This window comes from Varanus komodoensis, unplaced genomic scaffold (assembly GCF_004798865.1).
Source record: "Varanus komodoensis strain SLA01 unplaced genomic scaffold, ASM479886v1 scaffold1, whole genome shotgun sequence".
Taxonomy (NCBI): Eukaryota; Metazoa; Chordata; class Lepidosauria; order Squamata; family Varanidae; genus Varanus; species Varanus komodoensis.
The window spans coordinates 58,805,604-58,818,955 of NW_025335268.1; the positions used below are offsets into that span (position 1 = coordinate 58,805,604).

Genomic DNA, 13,352 nt, shown 5'->3' on the forward strand with positions numbered 1-13,352 from the left:
TGAACAAGGAAGAGTCTCACTGGGGTCTATTCCAATACCTTAAGGAATGTCAGGTTTTAGTCAGGCTACTGAAGTAAGGTTAAGGGCTTATCCACATATATATGCAAAAAATAAATCTTGAAATCATTTTTCAAATGCAGGTGCAGGCTATGCTTATGAATGGAGGGCATAACGTCTAGGTTGGAAAGTATACTGCTTAAGATAACTTTTAAGAAGGGACTCCAGTTCATTTGGAATTCTTTCAGGCAAATATATACATCAGGATGCTTGCTGTTTATTAGAGGTGCACCAAACACATGTACACAGATCATAGATGGAGGTGTTGAGGACAAAAAAAGCCCCTCTTATTCCTTGTGTGACTGAGAGAGACAGGCAACACCAGCAAGTAATTTCATATAAAAAGACTATTGTAGGTGCCCACTAACAATATGAAGTGAGCCCACCTCCATTTAGGGCCAGCTGGCAGGGACATCATGCACAGCAAATTTATACATTTGACTTTTTGCAATGATTAGTAATAGAAAACATCATAGCAGAAAGCATTCAGTTACTTTTGTACATGGTTTCTTGACCTACACTTCTTTTTAGACATCTGGTGTCAAAACATTTGCCTATCTATATGAATTCTGACCTTCCTGACAGAGGTTTATTTTATATTTTCAGATAAGACGCTAACCCTTGTTGTTTGATCAGGAAAAATGTGTATTCTTCAGGGACTTCACTGGCCTGTCCTAGTTCTCAGGCCACTTTAAGAAATGCTGATTAGGTCCCACTGTGGGCAAGCAGCATATGGCATCACAAGGGCTTAGATTTTTTGGCATGGGAATGATTCAAATATGATCTATCAGACAAATGAAATGGTACAAAGGATTCTACTGCTTTTAAATAGCATTTTAATTTGTTGGATGTAATTGATGTGGGAATGGTGAGGCCCAAAAGGGCTAGCCTTGCAGTCTGAGGATGTACCCTAGAACATTTCCTAGAATCCTCAGCAGCACACTGGGGTCTAGTGGTAAATGCAATGGGATTCCTTAGCACCAATCCTTGTGAAACAAGTTATTAAATATTAATAGAATATTTGAAGAAGTAAATATTCTTTATCAATCTAATAATTTTTCACTGCATCAGCAATTCTTTGAAAAAATCAAGAATTTTCTTGTATGAACACCAAATCTTTAAGGACACAAATACACATTTACACTTAAATTTTGTTGGGCTTTATTAAGCTAGTATTAAACATCAGGAATTTTCACATGGCGATAAATGTCATTTGAAGGCATCCACAACATTGTATTGACAAAGGTTATAATAATATTAAAGAAAAAAAATTCCCAGGGTGAAAAAGCAATACTTACCTTTAACTTGGAAAAGCCTTTATTTTGCTTTCCTATATCACACCGGTTTAGGAGATAAGACCATTATCTTTTCACATAATTGGCCTTATGATCTAGCACTTCCTTAACTGGTTGCTAAACCTACACTGTTTATGGAAGTAAACTAATTTCTACAGATGTTTACTAAAGCTGCATGTCCAAATTAATAAATGGGAACAATAAGGGTGAATGCAAACTAATGTCCCTATTCCAGTGGATGTCGTCCATCAGTGGAGCAGAAAAGGATTGATTCTTCCTGCACCCTTCCCAAACTCAGCTCTAGATCTGAGGAACCCTCCACAGCAGATTTGAGGAGCAACACATAAGTCTGTCAAAGAGAGTAAGAGTTGTGTTCCACAAGCAAACATCTGTATTCACAACACTGAAATGTAAGATCTTAAGCTGCCTGTACCAAAATGTAGACATTTTGCACTTGGTAGCACAAAACTAATATACACCAAAATTCATGGACATGTAGCCCGTGACATAGACTCTTGGTTGTACCAACGTGCATCTGAATTGCTGTATTTACTTCCGTGGTGACAACTGCTCTGTGCATATAAAGGATACCTATGCAGAGCCACCGACTGTGTTGAAATGAATAGGGCAAACTAAGTATTCCAGAGTTCTATGCTCCCACAGGAGCAGACACAGGACTTTCATGTGGGGTGATGTATATGACTAGATTTCTAACAGCTTGCTACTAAGCCAAACACTGTAATGAGTTCCTGAGATAAATGATTCAAACAGCAGGAAATCCTTCTGCTTTCACCACCATATTCTATGAGTAAAGGAACTCTGCTTTGGAAGTGCAAACACAGTGTCCAGCAGAGTCAACTACGTCTCACACAGGGACCTCACAAGTTACAAGAGGAGAACAACCAGAAACTGCCGTTAATTCAGTCACTATCCCTAGCAATAGAAACCTGCACTGTCAGTCTACCAGGTATTTTGTCTTTACAAGACAGCTTTTTGAAGTGACTGGCTACTGATATCACCACATACACAGGAATAAAAAAGCAAGGAGTTTTTTCAGCTCTAGGATCTCAACCATGCTATCCAAAAAAGAGCAGAGTTAGTTTAAGATTAGCCTGCCCTTTTATTCCTTTGTTTGTTCTTCTCATAGAAATATTGTTTCTCCCCTTAGTATGAAAAAGCAACAAACTGACAGTCACAGAAATAAAAGTGATGTTTATAGTAAGGAGAGTGGCATGCCATCCCATACCCATTTAAATAATTGTTTTTTTAAAGAGTGCAATAATTTTGTTACAGCAAAATTCATCAATTGTGTAACAAATGAAATTGCTTATAAAGAAACTACCATGTGCAAATCCCGGTTCACTTAAAGACATCTTGTTTGGGCACTTTTAAGTTTCTCCAGCGCCTCAACACCACTTTGTATTTATCATCGTCATTCTTCTCTGAAGCTTTCCTTAAGACAACTCTCATAACTACAGCAGATTCTGTTTCTTTATCCTCTCCAATGATGAAATCCAGCGTGTCACCAACTTTTACCTGAAGACAAATGTGGAATTTAAAAAAAAAGACAAACTTCAGCTTTATTTCCCCTCTCCAGAAATAAACTGAAATAGCTTGCTGGTGCATTTATTCCCACTTTTCATGCCCATCATTTTGTAACTCAGAGGAAAGCTGCCAATATGGCTACATTTTTATTCATTTTATTTATTTATTACACATTTATACTGCCCTTTAATCAAAGTTCCCTGGGTGGTTTAAAACTATAAAATACAATAGCACAGTAAAATACAATATAAAAACCAAATATTTAAAATGGAACAATACCAAAGTAGCAACAATGGTCTGAAAAGGTCTAAAACCACAGAGGTACAAATTTTGATAAAGAAAGGATAAAAAGACTGGAGAAATGCAAAGCTCTTTGCTTGGCACCAAAAAGACCACAATGGGGCCTGGTGAGCTGCTCTGCAGTGCCACCCATTCCATAACTGGTGCGTCATCGTGGAAAAGTCCTTCTACTTAGTAGCCACCCACCTCCTCTCATTCAGTGGGGCACCAAGGAAAGAACTATGTGGATGATCTTAGGGTCCAGGCCTTCCTGCATAGTATTTGCTTTGACTGGAATGCTGTAGCTATAGTCCTCTAACGCAGGCCTATAATCAAGGAATAAGCATGTTGCCTTGTAAGTTTTTCCAACGAGTGTTGGAAGTAAGGCATGTACATTTCAATACTTCAGTGACCCAGAAGTCCCATGGCAAGTTAAAGAAAGCTGTTGTTCCTAAAGCTCAAGCACATAAAACCTTATCCCATAATTTTATGGTCCCAGCTGAAATTTCTTAGGCTTAACTAAGTTGTTTTACCCAACCAATCAAATTGTTAAGCGATTAGGCTGAGCATATGAGTACATGATTTAGATGCTGTGTTCAAACATGTTATGAAAATGTGCATTTTTGACAGGGCCAAGGATGGCAGAGACTAAAGAAGGGATATGTAGGGACTGAAAGAAAAGGAGATGAGGAAAGTGCTATGGGTACTCACTTAGCTCTCCCGTTTTTGACCTGACCACTAGAAATCTTTCTATATCCTTCTAGGTCTATAATGGCTTCCTTTTTAAATTTCCCTTCCTCACATCAGTTGTCCACAAGCAACACAAGACCATGCTTTAGCACTATGCACACAAGCAAGAACAAGCCTGACCAGTGTCAGGCTCACACTCTCTTCCTTTCCTCTTTTCCTATGCAGCCAAGATTAGGACTTCAATTGAGTTTAGTTTTACTTCCAAAAACTCCTGGTTTTTTAGGTACATGTGAACCAAAACTGTAGCTTTAAATAAATTCAATTCAACCAATGTTTTGTGAATCATGATTTGAACTTGCTTGTGTAGAAAATGACTTAATTTTAAAACATAATTTCTACTTCATAAATAACTACAAACCTGGATTCTTTGTGAGAGACAACAGAGGATGCACACGCACTGTAATTAGGGATCCAGTTCTAAACCATCCTCCTTTTGTGTTTTGATGTTTAAAGGTATCAAAAGTATTTTTAAAAGAATCATTGCTAGGCAGCAATGAAGATGAGGCAGATGGCAAAAATAACCCTATGCTCCTTAGTCAATGCTATGATTAGATAACTATTTACATGTAGAGAATGAATTAAGTGCCTAAGCCTTTACCCATTCAAAATCATTACATCTGATATCCTCTTGCTAATGTAAGGCACAAAATATATTTGCAGATAGCCTTACCGATCTGCTTTTCTTCCATAGTTTCTCTCCATTCAGCCTGAGCTCACCATTGTAGAATGCATCTTCGATTTTGCTTTGAAACAGAGGAAAGATATAATTGTTCACACATTCTGAACAGCAAACATCCAAATATATCGATTTAGGATCAAGATACCAACGGAATCCAGTCATATGACCTATTATCACATAACCAACTATTGGTTGTATCTAGGGCTGCCATCCACAAAGACTGTGAAATGGATTTCTTGCCCCTCTGCACCTGTCCAGCATTCACCCAAAAATCTGGTTCAGATGGACTAGAAACCTGCTGGGCAAATCCAGGGACCTGCAAAGGAGGCTGCAAAGGAGAGGAAAGTAAAAGGAAGTCCATGCACACAACTCTGAATGCCACTTTTAGGAAAGATTTTAAAAACAGTTCAGTCACTGATTTTCATACATATCTATGGAGCTGGTATCACTTACTCCTAAACCCTAAAGAGTTGACACTTTCTGGGTTACACTCAGAAAGTTACACTCTTTATTGTACCCACAGAGTATACTTAACACTAATGCAAATGTCTGTTTATGCAAAATATCTGTGTGACTGTAATCTTTGGGTTAGAGGCTAAGTCACTAGACTGTATGTTAAAATTTCAAACACTGCCTCTTCATGTTATTTGTGTTTGATTTAAAAATAATATTTGTGAATACAAATAATCCTGTTTATTTTCCTAACCCTGAGTTATATTTAGCTGGTCAGTCTATTTTGATAAGGATTTTGAACTAACTGCTGCTCAAAGCGTTTTTAGAGTATTGTCTAAACAGACTTCTAAATAACATTTTCCTTGGGTTATTTAGGCCAAATAAGAAAGATGACAATCTATTCTTAACTTGTTCTAGAATTAAAGAGAACTAAAAATGGAGTGCACTCTCAATGTCTTTATTTACAAGCCACTTTAAGTCTTTTTACTTACTTTCTTGCAATGTCTAGACCTGCTTTCATTATTACATCAAACCGGAAAGACTGTACTACTTTGTCAAGATCTTTGTAATTTTTCAGTACGGCAGAATCCTCTTCCTCCTCATCTTCTGAATCGCTTTTCTCTTCCTCCTCTTCCTCATCTTCAGTGTCCTCTTGTACAGCTCTTCTCATGTTCTTTCGAGAGCTTTTGTTGCTCTTGAGTCTTATAGAAATCTTTGGCATGTTTGGGGGCAAAGGTATTAAAAATACAGGACATTTAATGGGAGAAATGCAGAGATGTCTGGGGGCAATTGCTGTTACTGGCTGTTGGCTTGCAAAACTAAGAAACCTCCTCCAAGGTGTGCAGATTTTATAAGGAGATTTCTCCAAGAGTCCAAGCCATGCATTTAGACTTCTAAAAGCACCAAGAGGCAGCCTGCAGCCCGTCATAGCATACCCTGCAACAAAAGAAGAAACTCTCAGTTGGGTTCAGCAATCTAGGAATTTTCTGAGGCTACTGAAACCTGGATCATTTAGGATGCTGTGCATTAGAGAAGAGTATTAAAAGTAGGAACTCATAGACACACTTATTGTAGAGTTTAAGGCTGACATTCTGCATTTACTTACCTTGGAGTAATTCCATGGGACCAGCTTCTAAGAGAGTACATGTCTAGGACTTAACTGTAAGGCTTTTTTTTAATATCAGAGGGCCACACTGTTATTGCTTAACTATCACTCACCCACTGTAAGTCTCAATCCAGGAAGTTAAGCACTCTTAAGGCTTCTATGTTAGCAATTACAATGGACAGATTACCATGCCCAGTGGTCTAAGCAGTTTGCTCCTATTTTCTGTATTTCAGATCATTTCAATACTGTAAAGCAAAACAGTTAAGGATGTGATCTTTTGCGTGTTTATATTTCTTCTCCTGCCTTTCACTCTGGACCAGACAAAGTGTTATTCAGTGGCAACTTCTCAAACTGGGGAAAGGTAATGAGTGCCATATTGCAGTTTTCAGGCAGAGGCTCAATGCTCTTCAATATTTTTATTAATGATTTTGATAAGAAAGTGCAAGGAATGCTTATCAGATCTTCAGATGACACAAAATTGGGTGGGATAGCTAATACTCTGGAAGACAGAAACAAAAATCTTGCTAGGTTGGAACACTGGGCTGAAATCAACAAAATAAAATTTAATAGGAATAAATGCCCAGTTTTGTACCAAAGAAAAGAAAGCCAATGCATAGTTACAAGATGGGAGATATCTACAATATTATAGATGGCAGGGAACTTGGACTTGATGTAGATTAGAAGCTGAAAATGAGTCAATAATGTGATGAGGTTGTAAAATAAAAAGCAAATGCTATTTTAGGCTGCAATAACAGAAGTAACTCTTCCAATTCACATGAAGTACTTGTTTCCTCTACTATGTAGTAGTTAGGCCTCATATGAGTACTGTGTCCAGTTCTGGGCACAACAGTTCAGTTCAATGATGCAGACAAACTGGAAAAGGTTCAGAGGAGGGCCACAAAATTTTTCAGGGGACTGGAAAAAAGTCCTATGCAGAGAGACTGAAAAGACTGAGCATGTTAAGTCTTGAGAAGAGAAGACAAGACTAAGGGGAGACATGAAAGCATTCCTCAAGTTCTTGAAAGGTTGTCACACTGAGGATAGCTGGTTATGTCTTCTTGATCATCTATGGAATAATGGGCTCAACTTACAGGAAACCAGCTTCTGTCTTATCATCAGGAAAAAGTCCCTACCTTAGAGGACTATGTCAATGGAACCATTTAATTAATTTAAGCCATCCCTGAAAAAGCTTAAACATCCAGATGTTAATAAGCTAGTGGCCAACATCCCCTTCCTGAGCAAGGTGCTTGAGCAGGTGGTAGCTGAACAGCTCCAGGCATTCTTCTCTAGAACCATTTCAATCAGGCTTCAGGCATGGTTTTGGAATGGAAACTGCTCTGGTCACTCTTTGAGATGACCTAAGGCAGGAGAAGGGTGACCCCGTTCATTCTCCTGGACCTTTCAACAGCTTTTCAATACCATCAACCATGGTATCCTTCTGGATAGGCTGGCTGTGCTAAGAGTAGGGGCACAGCATTGCATTCAGTTATGCCATGGGATACCACAGTGTTCTATTTTATCACCCATGCTATTTAACATCTACATGAAAATACTGGAGGAGGTTATCCAGAAGTATGGGCTGAGGTACCACCAAAATGTGGATCATGCTGTTCTTCCTCTCGCTTTCATCAAACTCAGGTGAGGCAGTGACCAGCATGATAATGGATTGGATGAGGGCCAACAAACAGACTCAGTCCAGATAAGACGGAGGTCCTGTTAGTGGAGGTTCACCTGTCCAGTTGGGTGATGGTCAAGTTTTTCTGGATGGGGTTGCATTCCGTCTAAAGAACAAGGTTGGAGGTTTGGGGGTGCTGCTGGACCCTGAGTTGTCACTTGAAGCACAAGTAGACTCAGTGACATGAAGCACCTTTTATCAGCTTAAGCTGATATACTAACTAAGACCCTAAATGACAGAGAGAGCATAGCTACAGTATCCATGCTCGGGTAATCTCTCGTTTGGATTACTGCAATGTGCAGTACATGGAACTGCTTCTGAAAACAATCTGTATTTTATTCTGTACTACTGCTATACCTCTATGTTGATTCAATTGCTATTGCTATTATGGTTGCTCTGTTGTTTTATATTAATTTTATTTTGTGTATATTTCTAATTTTGTTTAATTTTAACTTTTGTAAACAGTATTACTGTAGACTGTAGACAGTATTATCAGGAAGCATTCTCAGTGAGTTCAAGCTTAAGTTTGCAGAGACATACATCCCAATTCTACTGATGTTTAATCAAAAATACATTTCACTATGGTTACAATATTGTGCATGTGTAGCTGGAAGTTCCTTTGATCTCAACGTGACCTACTACAGAGTGAACATGTATAAAATTGTGCTCAGGATGAAATATTCCTAAAGATGCATCCACAGGACATCAAGCAAACTCTTGTACTAATTTAGGGCAGGCTATACATTGCTTCAGGTAAATTAGGAAATAAGTTAATAAAACACCCATTGGTCACAATCCATGTAGCAAAAAGCATAGTATACATGGATTACCTCTGCACGTCTGTAAATCTCTCTTAAGTCAATGGGCTGTATCTAACGTCAGTTCAACATAAGTTTCTTACATTTCAATGGGTCTACTTTACGTAGAGCTAACACTGGGCACAACCCAATAGAACTTTCAGGTAAATATGGCAAGGATCAGGCTGCTCGAAAAGCTGGTGTGGGCTCTGCCCTGCTGGACGTGGGGCCCCTACCGCCTGCGCGACCCCCACCCACCCCAAGCTGCACCGCCGGGCCCTGTCTCCGATTCCAGCCTCTCTCCTTCAGAAAGCGGCTGCTCCCTGCCTGGAAACAAGCGGCCGGCCGGCCAGCGGGCCGGCTCCTGCGGCGCCGCTGCCCCGGGATCGCGCCATGCGCAGCGGGCCACTCTACCTGTCTCCTCCCGCCGCTTCCGACCCAGCGCTCCCACGCGCCCCGCGCCGTCCTTCCCCCGTCTTCCTCGTCAAGTGGAAGCAGGAGCGGCGGAGGCGGCGGCGGAGCCGCGCTTGGCGCGCCGCAGGCAGCCCCCTCTGCCGGACGGAAGCTGCTCGGAGGACTCGCCGTCTGCGGGAGAGGAAGGCGCTGCCTCTAGCCGGCCGTCCTGTTGAACTGAATGGAGCTTCCTTCTGAAGAAGTGAGCCCAGCGCTCCAGCGGCGCCAAGTAGGTCTTGCGGGGTTAAACGCAGCTAACGCAGCCTTCCCCGGCCTGGTGCCCTGCCGCCCTCCTTCCCAAAGCACATGTGGAGGGCACCAGGTTGGGGAAGTTCGTCTCATGCCAGGAGTGGCCTTCCCGATTTTTTTGGCCTTCAACGCCTCTCCTTGGCTTGAATTGGCCAGGGCAGATAGTGGTTGTAGGCCAAAATCTTTGCAGGGTCACAAGTTGCCTGCCCCTGAGATCTGGGGCATGTTAGATCCAAATTTACTAAATCGACACCAAATACAGAGGTTAACAGAGAACATGATATGCTGTGGGTGCTCCCTACATACAGACTTGGCGATCACTTGTCCTCAGCCCCACGGAGTGGCATGCATCTGTGTATGTTTCTCCGTATTTCCTACTCTCCTTTGTTCTGTCAATACTAGTTCCTCAACTAGATTTAGCCAATCTGATGCCCACTGAATGTACTTGATTACAGCTGTCCATGCTACATAAGCTGACTGGAGATGATGGGAGTTATATAAATACAACTTTTATATATATAAATGTATATATAAATAAGTTAACAATATTGAAACAGGTAAAACAAAGACAAGCATAGCAGATAAAAGCAACAAAAAAGAGGGTTCTCCACAAAAATATCAACAGAAAAGAATAAAAAGTTGCAACTATATCTCAAAAGAAGAGATGCGGCTGATACATATTATTATTATTATCATCCCACCTGCATCCTCAAAGAGCTTGAAGTAACATACTCAGTTTCACTTTCCTTGTTGTATCCTCACAACACCCCTTTGAGGCTGGGTTAAGCAAAGGAGGACTGACTGACCCAATGGCATTTAATGCTGCCGGCACTAACACTTAGAAGACATTGTACAGCTGTTCCATCATACCCTCTTCAACAGATTTTCTGCAAGAACAAAAAAGACAGAGAAGTGGTGGTAAAACATGGGTGAGTTGCCAGTGGATTAAGATAAGGCCTTATCAAGAAGCACCTCTAGTGAGGAAGCACATGGCTAACCGGGGATTTTAACCTAGATCTCTCCATCTTATTCCAATACTAGAGCACACTTACTGTCTGAAATAAAAGTTCTAGCAGTGAAATTCCTCATTTTATTTGCAAATCAGAATTAAGTGTCTCTGATGATATACAGAGTTCTTTTGGGGAGAAAGAACCTAGACAAAGCAGAAAGGGTCACTCTTCTGTAAGGAAATGCTTCACGAAAGGTTTATCAAATCCAGCATTCTGTTTACAAAACTGGCCATGGGAAACTTGTAAGCAAGATGGGGTACCCTGGTATAGTGTACTGCATTTAGAGGTTGCTCTGAAAAAAGCTGAGATTCGGGTAATAGCTTGTTCTATTTCTCATTGTATGTTACTTGGCAGAGTGTATGTGTGGCGAGTTGGGGGTGGAGAGGTTTCTTCCAAACATCTGTCCCTATATCATCTGAACAGCCCCTTCCCACCAAAGTCAACTTACGAGACACAGTGCTGTCACTTCGTAGCTTAAGAAAATCATTTTGATTCAATCTTGGAGCTGTGTTTCTTGGAAATAAATGAAAGAGGACAGCTACACAAAGCAACGCTCATAGTTCAATATTCCTTTTACATCACAGAATAGAGCACTGTGCTCTGAAAGAACTCTGACCTTCTGCCTGGCCATGGGAATGAAAAATAAATAGATTCTCTGAAGGACTAGAACTACTAAATGCACAGAAAGCAACTGAAAATGAATGCCCTACAATGGAGACGTTCGTTAACAGGGTTGTGTAAAATAAACAAGAAGGGTGTTAAGGAAACTGACTTTAATTAAAATACATTTCATTTAACAATTCTGAAACATTTTCATTTTCACCATGGTGTCATATAGCCAAGAGCAAAAGCATTTGCCTCACCCACCTGGAAATTCAGCATACCTGCCACAAGCAGCCTCAGTCTCTCAGTAAAAAATAATCATTGACCCAATTTGCATACAGCTAACATAATTGCTTAAATCTCTCACGACCTTGCATAGATAGATAGATTGGCCAATTGGAGATAGATATTTCATGCTGGTAATACATTGTCTACCAAAGAAAAAAAGTATTTAAGGTATTGGTGTTCTTTGCTGTTTGAACAATAACCTGTTTTTAAAAAAATAAATACAAGTTGCCATGAACAAAGCAAAATACACAGGTATCCAACTGTCCCAGAAATTCTGGTTTGTGTTTCTCCTAACAAGCCAAAGAAAGAACTCACAGTTGTCCTGGGCTGTTCTTACATGTGAATGTCAGGCCATTGTTGCCAAGCAGAAACCTAGCAGGATTTTATTATTGTTGGAGACTGTCAGGACCCTTGTCAGCTTCCAGGTTTGCAAAAATTTCAATAGGACACTGTGAAACTGTAGAACAGTCATCTGGATTTGTCCTGAACTATGAAGTAATGACAAAGATCAGCTTGCCTAAACTGAGTATCCTGCTTATTAAAACTGTTCACATTAAATTAAATTAGGAGTAATAATTTCCCCACTGTGACTCATAAATGATTTTTATGGCCTACTTCATTATCCAGCCATGAAGATTTAGTAGATTTTTAACATTTGTTGTTATAGTTAAATAGCTTTTAAAATGAGTTTATGAGTTTGGGTTTTATTTTTTCCCCTGCTTGCCTGTGAGGCCCCAGTGCGACATGCCCTGCACTCTCCTAATCAGATCATTCTTGGACCCATTTGTAAATAAGTAAATGAAAGCTAACGAAAAACTAAAAATCAGGTAAAAATGGGACAATTGGAATATGATTTTTTTAAAGATCTCAGAGCTTGTCCTTCAGATCTGAACGCTCGAAGTGGATGAACAGGTTGGAACAGATTGTCTGGAGCTGAGCAGGCTGTATCATCAGGCAGAACAAGGAAACAGCCTCGGGTGGCAGAAACTGAGGCAAAACCTGAGTGGCCCCTATCAAGCCTCCAGAGCTCCCAGTTGGAAGACAGAGCTGTGTACATTACATAGCCTGCCCTGTCCCCCTAAACTAGCCCTGGACCCTCAGGCTAGTGAAGGGCTAATGAAGGACACTGCCCCATTGCCAGGTCTGAAGTAAGATTCCACTGCCAGTTTGGTTGGTTTCTGCATGTGGAATGAGGGTAGGGGTGTCCTCTTGGGTTGGTGTTCTTTGGTTCAGGAAGATCAGCAACCAAGAGACAATATTACAGAGTTTCTAAAATTGCTCATACCTGGGGGAGAGAGATACGTTCTTTTCCTTTTCCCTAAACCTAGAACTTGGTGTCTCCCAAAGAGCTAGATTGGCCTCAAAAATGACAGGTGAAAAGCGGTCCTTCTTCACATAACACAGAATGGGTTACTGGAATGTGCTGCAGCAAGATGCATATAGATGAGTATAGATTGCTGCGGGCTCTGAGCAGCAGAGGGTTGAGGAGCCAATAGGGGCAAGGGTCGAGCATAAAGGTTGTGGGCTGGACCAATCCAAGCACCTTGTCCACATCCTTAGGCCTCAATAACTGAAACTCATGGGATTTGGGAGCTGTAGTCTCCAATCCTAGCTTAGAGACTATAATAACACCCCACAGGAGTCAGGAAAAGGAGATGCCAAGGACAAGACGACAACTCGGCTAGCAAGCAGAATGTTCGGTCCACTGGAGGGAGACCACCTTCCCCAAAAGGATGGGGAAAGCCAGCCTGGACATGCATCTATAGGAAGACGCAGGAGATAAAAGGAGAAGGGTGCAAGCATAGATGTTCCTGGGATGGGCGGAGAGAGGAGTGCTGCATCCATGAAATGGAATAATGGGGTGGTCAGCTGCCTTTTTCTGGGGACCTGATATCAGGCAATGGTCCTGGCTGATCACTGGGCCCTGGATCTCTGTTCCCACCCACAATCTACTTGCAGACTTGCAGGACAGACCAAGGTCACAGGATGGTTGCAACTGAGGCCACCGGTGCACTACTTTACCCCACCCTACGCAATGGAAACCCAGCCCTGGTCCATGCTGTACTCTTGCTGTTCGCAGCCTGACCCTAGAAGCAGTGTCAGCATCCCATCAC

General features: G+C 41.1%; 1 protein-coding gene across 2 annotated transcripts; it reads right to left on the reverse strand.

Annotated features, from left to right (window-relative positions):
• Positions 1-1,201: 1,201 nt before the first annotated feature.
• MTRES1 (mitochondrial transcription rescue factor 1) lies at positions 1,202-9,183 on the reverse strand. 2 transcript variants are annotated; one of them, XM_044427031.1, is made up of 4 exons: positions 9,050-9,183; positions 5,550-5,994; positions 4,597-4,669; positions 1,202-2,888 (listed from the first exon to the last, which is right to left on the reverse strand). In XM_044427031.1, exons 2-4 carry the CDS (start codon positions 5,984-5,986, stop codon positions 2,712-2,714), a joined length of 687 nt encoding a protein of 228 aa, XP_044282966.1. In that variant the 5' UTR covers positions 5,987-5,994; positions 9,050-9,183; the 3' UTR covers positions 1,202-2,711. The 2 variants fall into 2 exon arrangements, with proteins under 2 accessions (XP_044282966.1, XP_044282956.1); XM_044427021.1 differs by lacking the exon at positions 9,050-9,183 and adding an exon at positions 8,669-8,764.
• Between the last annotated feature and the right edge of the window lie 4,169 nt (positions 9,184-13,352).